The sequence below is a fragment of the Enhydra lutris genome, unplaced genomic scaffold (genome assembly GCF_002288905.1).
Source record: "Enhydra lutris kenyoni isolate GAN:26980312 unplaced genomic scaffold, ASM228890v2 scaffoldscaffold6, whole genome shotgun sequence".
NCBI classification, from domain to species: domain Eukaryota; kingdom Metazoa; phylum Chordata; class Mammalia; order Carnivora; family Mustelidae; genus Enhydra; species Enhydra lutris.
Window position 1 is genome coordinate 11788108 of NW_019154090.1, and position 10211 is coordinate 11798318.

The 10211-nt window shown below is 48.4% G+C and overlaps 1 protein-coding gene across 1 annotated transcript in view; it reads right to left on the bottom strand.

Annotated features, from left to right (window-relative positions):
- Positions 1-615: 615 nt before the first annotated feature.
- The window catches only part of LOC111141591 (DEAD-box helicase 27), a 19115-nt gene continuing 9519 nt past the window's right edge, over positions 616-10211 (bottom strand). Inside the window, exons 10-21 of the mRNA XM_022494257.1 lie at positions 8140-8239; positions 7843-7984; positions 6755-6908; positions 5829-5910; positions 5539-5716; positions 4303-4409; positions 4019-4121; positions 2352-2446; positions 2147-2270; positions 1522-1609; positions 862-936; positions 616-731 (exon numbers count right to left, since the gene is read on the bottom strand). Of these exons, the coding sequence (XP_022349965.1) occupies positions 713-731; positions 862-936; positions 1522-1609; positions 2147-2270; positions 2352-2446; positions 4019-4121; positions 4303-4409; positions 5539-5716; positions 5829-5910; positions 6755-6908; positions 7843-7984; positions 8140-8239 (1267 nt within the window). The 3' untranslated portion in view covers positions 616-712. The remainder of the gene's footprint in view (positions 732-861; positions 937-1521; positions 1610-2146; positions 2271-2351; positions 2447-4018; positions 4122-4302; positions 4410-5538; positions 5717-5828; positions 5911-6754; positions 6909-7842; positions 7985-8139; positions 8240-10211) is intronic.

A 10211-nucleotide genomic window follows, 5' to 3' on the forward strand; every position in this document is an offset into this window, starting at 1 on the left:
CTTTGGAAAGTTACTCCATCTTTCTCCGAGCTTCTGTCTCTTTATGTGCAAAAGGGGAATGACTACCTCTCCCACAGGGTGTAGTGAATTTAATGAGACAGCGCTCTCAGTACACAATGTCTGGCATGTGGCTAATGCTCAGTGGATGAGAGCTTTTTGGTTCTAGGACAGACAGACATCAAAAGAACTTCTAGGAAGAATTTCCTCCACATCCAGCTCCTCTACAAGTATAAAGATGTGTTAGAAGTAGATGGGATAGACTACGCTATTATTGAGGGATGAACAGAGGAATAAAATACACAATTCAGATTCGTTTATTCTCCCTCCCAAAATACACTTCCATTTGTGGTTGGGTTTTTTCTTAAGTGTTCTTGAAAGTTATCTCTACACCCTACACGGGGCTCAAACTCACAACCCCAAGATCAAGAGTCGTACACTCCCCCTAGCCAGCCAGGCACCTCCCATTTGGTATCTTGTTTATGTGAAAGTTAATCAGCAAGAAGAGCCTTGGTTGATTCACGGGGATGCTTAGGAAATAACTCCCCATACCACCCCCACCCCCTTACCTTACGTTCTTTTTTTAATGTACGAATGACACAGACTACATTTAAAAAATTTTTTTTTTTTTTACAAATGGGGAGAAGAGACCAAACCAGGATGACTTCCCACAAGGAAGGTAAGGGCTGCCCCCACAAACTTTAGGCCAACACAGCTACTTCCTCCGCTTGTACCTACAAAGAAAATCCGCAGAGTAAAGAAAGACCAACTCTCAAAACCAGAAAGAGGAAGGAGGTGCTTTCCCAAGTGAGGTCCAATCCCAGACAGGCACAGCCTCCGGCCCTCCAAAATGGCAAACGTTACCTGGATTTAGACTTGAAGTTTCCTCCTCGTCTCTGGTGGGGCAAGCCCAACTGTTTCCTTTCTTCAAAGGAGGGGCTGCAAGTAAGAAGATGAGATGCTGAAATGAAGCTGGACAGACAGACATGTCTCACTGTCGCCCCCACCCAGCTCCCACAGGAAGCAGCAGCATCACTGAGGCACCATTTTCAGGGTGTGAGGTTCTAAGCCTGGTGCTTTGACCCGACAATATGGGATTGTGGAAGTCAGGGCCCAGCTTTAAAGCAAGAGTGGAAGCTTCATCTATCCCCAACCCAACCCCAGCCCAAGGGATACTGGGCGGCAGGGGAGGGGGGGGGGGGGGGGGGGGGGAGGGTAACGCATTCCTAAGAGCAAACCAGGATCCTCTGCCTTTCTAGCTCTCCTGAGAGAAAGGTCTATTTCTGAACCAGAAATGTTCACCTCCAAGACAGGAGGGCCTTAATACTTTTCTCCTGTTCTTACCCTGGGATCCCGAGATGATCTTAGCTGGGGGTGGAGGATGGGTAGGGGTGGTTCAGACAGGAACCCTTAAAACTATATATTCTAAAGCTACAAGTATATGGGAATTGGGGAGTACAGGAGGAAGAAGGGATATAACTTTGCTCAAAATACAAAGAGCCCCATGATGACTTAAAACCCTACCCAGCTCGATACTGTTTCAGGGCCTTCTTGCTCGTGTTGGTAAGTTCTTCATCAAATACAGATTTCTTCACCTGCTTGTGTTTCTTGGCTGTGCACAGGAAGAATGGGTTAGAATTCCCCTCTTTGGCCCAAGCTCCTAAATCCTATCCTTAAGCCCAGGGTAACAGTTCCGAGTTCAGTGGATGCTCCGGCCAGATGATTTACTGACATGGCAACAAGACACACTGGATCCCAGCAGAAAACAGATGAACTGAGAAGTGGCAGGTGAGACAAACCACTCCAAAGGATGGCTGCAGAGTCCCAAAGTGAAAAGAGCCATTGAAATGTGAAATGAGCTGAAGACTGACTTCACTAATTTTTTCCCCTGACCTGCTTCTCTAAGGAGCAGGATGTAAGGACTTAGGCTCAAGTCAGAAAGGCCTGGGTTCAGGTCCTAGCTCTCCCCATTGACCATGGGGTCACTTCACCACTTGGGAACCCAAAAGTAACTGTACATACTGGTACACACATTACTCAAAAAATATGGGCTCTTATTATCCCTCCAATTTTCTCCCACACCAGAAGCACAAGTTTCAGGAAGAACGTTCCTACCAGCTCCTGTGGGCCCTCCTCCCCATCTGCCTACCAGGGCCTCTTGCTGGCTCCTCCTCAGGCATTGCTCGGGCCCTCTTGGCTCTGCGATTCCTCTTGGCCAGCCGCTCAGCAAACATCTGCGCCTTGAGGATTTCAAACTGGGACCTTTCCTCTGCCTAGAAAGAAGGACGTGATTACAGAACAGACCACGAAGTGCTGACTGACCCATGCCCCCGGACAGGCACCCAGCCGCTTACTGTCATCTCTCCCTTTTTCTTGGCATCCTTCATAAACTTCTTCCTCTTCTTCTTTCCTCTTAAGGCCAAGTCAAACTCCTGCAGAGCCTTGGCAACTAGGATGAGGAGAGAGTACGAGATTCTAGGTACCGTTTTACATCATTTTTTAAAAGCAGTACACGTATTTTAAATTGGTACATAAGAGTTCAAAATGAGAAACAGCCAGTCACATCCTCTGCTGGTGGTTACCTCTCCATCTCACTACGATGCTTGTTCTGTTCTCTCTCCATTAATCCACTTGAGGCATTCGTTAGCATGTTGTGAAAGATGGTATGGTTCATTTATACTCCCACACCTTCCCGCCATCTGGCTGTTGTGACTATGTTTAACACAGAAATTTAACATGCATGTACCCTAACTTTTTGTCCCATCAGATATAGGCAGTATTTCTTAAACTGCTGGCACAATCTCTTTGGAGGGTAACTTTGCAATCCCTAACAAAACAATAAATGCTCATATCTTCCGGCCTATAATTTCACTTTTGGGAATTTATCTTGCAAATCAAATGCACATGCTTAATTGTGAAAGGGCGTTTGTACAGTTAACTCACTACACAGAATAGCAAAAGATTACAAACAATTTCAATGTCCCTTAAGAGGGGATTAATTAAATAACTTATAATCTACCCACATGATGGAAGACCAAGCAGCCATTAAAAAAAAAAGCAGCTACATATGTGCTTGTATAAAATGTAAGCTAAAAATTAACTTGAAAAAAGGTGTAGAAAAATGTGAATCTGTGTGATAAAAAGGGGGTTGAGGAGGGCAGGGAATACATATAAATATCTTCCTGACCTACTTTTTAAAAATTGTGGCAAAATAGATACAACGTAAAATTTGCCATTTTATCCATTCTTCTTCTTTTTTTTTTTTAATATTTATTTGGCTGTAATATTTTAAATTTAAATTTTAATTTTAATTTTAAATATATTGTAAATATATTTTGTAATATTTATTTGAGAGAGAGGGAGAGCAGTGAGAGGGGCAGAGGGAGAGAGAGTCTTAAGCAGATTCTGCTGAGCACGGAGCCCTGTGCGGAGCTCAAACTCACAACCCTGAGATCATGACCTGAGCTGAAACTGAAAGTTGGACACAACCTGACTGTGCCGCGCAAGAGCCCTTACCCATTCTTAAGTACACAATTCAGTGGCGTTCATCACATGCACAGTATTGCACAGCATTGCACAGCCATCACTGTGACCTGTTTCTGTGACTTTTTCATCATTACCAATACATCTGTAACCACTCATGACTCCCTCCCCACAAGCCCTGGTAGTCGCTATTCTACTTTCTGCATCTCCGGATTTACCTCCTATGAGGAGGAACCATAACTATCTGTCCTTCTGCGTCTGGATCACCTCACTTCGGTTCACCTTGCGACGTGCACCCACTCCACGACGGCTACACCACACTCCATGGGATGGGCACACATCCGTGTGACTGTCGGTCTGCCGACACACATAGGTCGCTTCTACCCCGTGGCTCCCGTGACTAATGCTGCTGTGGACCCCAGCACACAGTGTGCCTCGGAGTCCCTGTTCTCAGTTCTTCTGGGAACAGACCTAGCAGTGGCCTTGCTGAGTTCTAGAATTCTGTGGTCAGCTTTTGCGAGGGACCTCTCCAACATACTTTTTTCCTTCTTCCTCTCTTCCTTGGTCTGGAACCAGCTCCTCTCAGGCTCATGGTTCGGTGCCTCCTTCCCCTTCTCCAGGAGCCGCTCTGCTGTGCTGATCTGTGGAGACAGCACGAGGATGGCTGCCACGACAGCGCCATCTGGTAAGATGTGACTTGGCAGCTGCAGGGGGGCACTCGTGTGGCCGACCCCGTGTTTCGGCGGGGCACGACGGGCAGAGGCTGCCGCAGCCCGCTTCCCACCCAGGCCCTGCGGGCCCCCACCCTGCAGGCAGCCCCACCTGGGCTTCCGACTGCTGTAGCTCTTTCTCCTCGGCCTCGAGCTGTAGAACTGCATACACGTCCTTCTCCATCTTCTCAATCTTGTCCCGGAATTTGAGGATGACATCTCAAGGGAGAGAACAACAAAAAATTCTCAATAAGCATAAATACTATGTAACTGATGCAAATAAGATTGATGTGTATTTAGTGACAACAGAAAATTCGGGGTTTTTACGGGTGACTTATCTGCTTCACAACAAGCCCCCATCCAGTCCCCAAAGAGCCTACTGCTCTTGGAATAAATTTCAAACTCCTACACGTGTCCCCTGCCTACCTCTCGGAGTTTCAATCTCCACCCTTGCTCACTGTGCCCTGGGCCCTCTGGCTCTTCCTTCACTGACTCGCACATCACGTCTGCTCCTGCCTCCGAGGCTTTGCCCTGGTTTTCTCTGCTTGGCACACTGTCCGCAGACCACTCACAGCTGCCTCATTCTTATCTGGGACTCAGCTCAAATGCCATCTGTTCAGAGGCCTTTCCTAAACAGCTTTCGAAAGCAGTATCTCTCCTCCTCTGTCATTCTGGATCACATCTACTCTCATTATTTATTGTTTTTTTTTCCCACAGAGTATCAGCTGTTTTGCTTCCTACTATATTCCTAATACCTAGGATAGAATAAACAGCACCGGGCACTTGGTAGTACTCAATAATTGCTAGCTGATGGAATGAATTAAGTGAAAATGGAAAGAATAGAAGAAAAAAGACAGGTATGAATGGAATAAAGGTCTCAAAGGATATGTGCCTAAATGTAACAGTGGTGAGCTCTTCCACAAGCAATTACCTTTTGGCTTTTATTTACTAATTTCTAATACGGAATATATATTATTTTTATAAAGTGAAAAAAAGAATGTGACCCTACTGATGAGAAGGAAACGAATGAAAGACATCTAGAACAAGTAGGTGCTGACTGGGCTTTTGCCCCAAGAAGCCTTCTCTTCCCAAAGATTGGAAAATAAACTATGAGTGGGGCACTCGAGGCCTAAGTCTGTCATCATTCCCTTTCACACAGAGAGAGACACAGAGGGGCAAGGGGAGACCAGCACAGGGGCACTCAGCAAGGAAGTAGCAGGACTGGAGTTCAAATTCGGCTCCTGACTACTCTCACCTCTTACTCTCTGCTCTGGCTCTGTCCCAGAGTCTGATCCAGGACCTGCCCTGCCCACCCCAACCACCCTGAGCTGCTGCAGTGGTGCCTCACCTTGAGGAAGTATCCGCGCCTTCACGGGGGCCTTGGCGGCTTTTACAATCTCCTTCAGCATCTTCCGCTCCTCTTCTCCCACCAGAGACACTGAGCGCCCAGCCCGGCCAGCCCGCGCTGTTCGCCCTACCCGGTGGACGTAATGCTTGATGGTGTTGGGCATTGTGAAGTTAATTACCTGGAAAGTAGGTCCAAGTCAGGTCAAAGTCAGACCTGGAAATTGGAGAGAGACAGGACACAAGGAGGCAAAAAGACTCCCACCAAAGGTTCAAGGAAGACGGGCTGCTCACCGTTTTAACCCCCTCGATGTCAAGTCCACGGGCTGCCACATCTGTGGCCACAAGGATGTCAATCTGTTCGTCCTTAAAGCGCCTAGAAATAGCCACAAGCAGATGTTCACCTGGATACTCAACCCCAGAAAAGCTCCACAAGAGGCTGAGCCAGCAGAGAGAACACAAATCCTTTTGGATTCAAGCAGGAGAGTACAGATCGTCACAGTGATAATCTAAATGAGATCCTAAATGTCAGACATCTGATACTCACACAACACCTTAAACATCTTGTAACGCAGAACAAACATAGTTTGGTTTGTACCACCTTAAGCCCCAACTCTTACAAATTTAAAAGTGCCAGAACCACAGAGCTAGACTGTAGGAAGGAGCATATGCACATGTCTCAGGCTTCAAAGCAGCCTTTCTTTAAAAAAAATACCTTTCAGCTGCCTATGATAAATGCAGATAAGTGAAGAATTCTAAAGGGTCCCTCCGGGCCTACGAGCATGACTCCATTCTTTGAGAATTAAACAAAATCAAACATATGGAAAACACAGGACATGGCCAAGTACTTGCTCAACAAATGGTGGCTGGCTTTGATAACAAATCTCGTCCTAACAGACCCAGGTATGGCCCGCTGCTCTGGAAAAGCTATAGAGAACAGGACATGTGCTGTTTCCCAAGTTGGAATTTCCTGCTGTGGCCCCACTCAGCAGCTCCAACACTCGAGCCCTGGGGCATCAGTGTCGGTTTCTGCGAGGGTGCAAGGAATTCTCAATGTTACCTAAGACATAACCTTACAGCAGCTGGACAAGTATCTTTAAAGTGGGGGACCGTGCCATCTGCAACCCCTGCAAGCGCTCTAACATAACCTCTGGGTGGTATTTCCCTCTCTCAGTGAGGAGAGCCTCAGTGGGAGGGAGCCTCAGCCCCCCGAACTTTACCGGAGGGCCTCCAGCCGCTGCGTCTGTGATAGGTTGCCGTGGAGCTCGCCCACCTGCAGCCCCATGAGCCCCAGAAGGATATGCATGCGGTGGGCCTGCTTCTTGGTCTGGGTGAAGAGCATCACGTGGTCAGTGAAGGTCCTTGTCAGCAGAGCTGGGGGCGCGGGGGGGAGAGCAGAGTGAGCCGGAAGCCACCTGATACATATCCCCTCCACGCCTGTAAAGTGGCTGCTTGGCTGGCACGGGGGGAGACAGGCAAGCTCCCTGCCTCATGAGGCTCACATTCCAGGGCACAGAAGAGAAGCCAATTCCCAGCTCCCAAGGGTGACAACGGGTGTGAGATAGTGAAGGGAAGATGGGGAGCCAGCTTTAAGGCTGTCCTCCCTAAAGAGGTGATGTTAGGCTGAATGACAGGGCAGCCTCCTTCCCAAGATTTGGGGTCGGGGGGGAGATTCCAGGAAGGACAAGGAGCAAACGTGACGGCCCCAAGGCGGGACAAGCTTGGTGGGTTTGAGAGAACGGAAGCAGGAGAGTATGGCTGGACACCCAGGCTGAGCGCTCTGGGCAGGCAGGGGCGGGGTCCCAGAGGGCAGTACAGCACTCACGAGGGAGTGTGGACTGTGGTCTGAGAGTCTGAGAGCAATGGGAGACACCCGACGGTTGTAAACAGGGAGGTAACATGAGTGAATGTTCACTTGTAAATGATCATTTTCAATGATCTGCAGGGTGGAGAACGCATCACCAAGGGACAAGACTGGGAGTAGGAGCCAAATCCAAGGCCACTGCAATAATTCAGGCAAGAAAAGCAGCAGCTTGAACCAAGAGCCAGAGAGGCAGTTGTGAGGGAAGTGGCTGGGTGTTCTGTAGGACCTAAGGAGGACTGGACAGTGGGAGGGAGGTGAGGTGACAGAAGAAAGGTAGGAAGGACCCATGGCCAAAGTGGCAGAGCATACTAAGGGCAGGACCACACAAAGGGTCAGGGGAGCCCATCAGAGGAAGTGCCAGGCAACACCTGGACACTTCAGGGTGCCACCCCAGCAGACAAGGGAGTCCAGCTCCCCCTGCCCAGTCCCTCCCTGGGCTTTCACCTGCCACGATGGCTTCCCGGTCCCCTTCCCGATTCGGCCGGATCCGGATGAACTCCTGCCGCAGGAAGGGGGCCACATCCGTGTTGCTATTTACAAATATTCGGACAGGATTCTTCAAGGAAACAGAAGCCAGATCTTTTACCTGCCCAGCACAAACACAGGGATGCTCACTTGCCTGCCAGGAGGTGGGGGTAGGTAGTAGGGGTGGAGGCAAGCCATGCTTGCCCCAGCCAAACCCCTGCAGCCCAACCTGGGTCCCGTGCATTCACCCCACCAAGCAGAATTCCTGGGGCCCACCTCATCCGTCATGGTGGCCGAGAAGAGCATGGTCTGGCGGTGGTGGGAACACATCCGGATAATTTCCTTCATCTGTTCCTCAAAGTACTCATCCAGCATCCTGAAGAGCAGGGACAAGGAAATCAAGAGGAAGGGACGAGCTCACATCTGTCCCAGCGACGGACAGAAAACATCAGCCAAGCTGCTGTTCCGATGTTGTAACTGGTTACATGTATTTACTTATGTATTAATATTGTTAGTTTACCCTTTCACCAAGATTCATCAAGCACTAGCATCTGGCCACATCTGCTTTATCTTTCTTATTTTTTCTTTTTGCTGAAATATACATAAATAAGTAGCAGACATCACTACACCTTACCCCATCTCGGCACACATCCCCTAAGAAAGGACCTTCGCCAATATGACCATCATGTCATTATCACACCCCAAACATTTGAGTGTTTGAATAATACCTGAAACAGTCCAAATTCAGATATCCTTAACTGTCCCAGAAATGTCATTTTATAGCTATCTTTTCATTTATTTAAATCCAGGAAACCAAAGTTTCTATTTTACACTGGTTATCCTGTTTCCTTAGTCTCCCTTAATCTACAGAAGTCTCCCCAAGCTTTTTCACATTCTGTCTTTGTCTGTTCATTTCCCAGTGACTGGATTCGGTAACTCATCGTGCCAAGAATGTGCAGGGGTGCGGCTGTGCACTACCCTCTCCACCGGGAGACACAGACTGTCCGTTTGTCCCAGTACCACTGAGGTGAGTTTGACCACATGACTGAAGTGGTATCGGCCAGTTTTCTTTTCTGTAAAGGACCCTTCTTCTCTGTGTAGATAATACTACTCAGTAGGATTACTGACTCCGACTTGTTCAGATGACTTAGTCCTTCACAATATTTCTTCCCCCAGTTCAGGCTCCAAGCAAGCATCCCATACCGCATTCAGCTGTCATGGTCCTTGATCTCCCTAACAGGAAACACCCACAGCCTTTCTTGGTCTTCCGAGACCTTAACACTTTTTTAAGACTACAGTTCCCTTCCCATTTAACACCTCAATCCCAGATCACGTTCCCTTTGCTCAGAAATATCTCCTTGACTTCCCTCATGACTCAAGAATGGTTCATTTGCTTTGGGGGAATCAGTTATTCAACAAACCCCTACTGAGCATCTGCTAGATACTAGACACAACCCTGGGCACAGAGGAGCAAGCAGCACAAAGCCAGCCCTTCACAAATGGGTCCCAGGGACAGGAGAGTCACAAGCACCATATGGGCATTCGGGTGACAATGTAGGAGGTTGGAGAGGCATAGCACCTCAGAGAATGGAAAGCAGGAACTGTTGTAGACAGTAGCCACCAAAGGCCCTTTGGGTAAGTGACAACTGGAACAGAAATGAGAAGAAGGTACAGGTCATTCTGAGCTGAGAAGACAGCAAGAGCAGAAGTCCCTACATGGGGCTGTGCTGATAGGACTTCCCCATGCATTCTCCGTGGATGGGAGATGAGGACACAAGCATAAGGTGAAGAATTCTGGCCCAAACCACTGGGTGGACGGAGCTGCCACGCACAGAGATGGGCCTATGGGGTCAGAAGACCAGACCTCTTTAGCTCGGAGATGCTTCAACTGGAGAGTAAACCTGAATGCGCTTTGGGCTTGTGGCCTCCTCCCCCTGCCCACACTTTGATCACAAGTCCGGTTCACTGAGGTTCATTCTGTTTGGTCAAGAAGGAAAGGGGTGAGCAGATGGGACCCGTATGAGAGAAGAGGGATTGAGGGAGTCCCCTCCCACAGTGACAGAGGCCGTCTGGCGAGTCCTCACCGTGCACTGGCACTCTACTGTGCTGCTCCTGGAATCCTCAACACCAGGAGCGGGGAGGATTGTTCTTATGCCTCACTTACAAACAAGAAGAGATTTGCTCTAGAACCTCAGTAACAGGGGCACCTGCCTGGCTCAGCCGGTGGAGCATGCTACTCTTGATGCCAGGGCTGTGAGTTTGAGTCCCATGTTGAGTATGGGGATTAGTTAAAAAATCTCCAAAAAAAAAAAAAAAAAAAAAAAAAAAAAAAAAAAATTTTAAAAAAA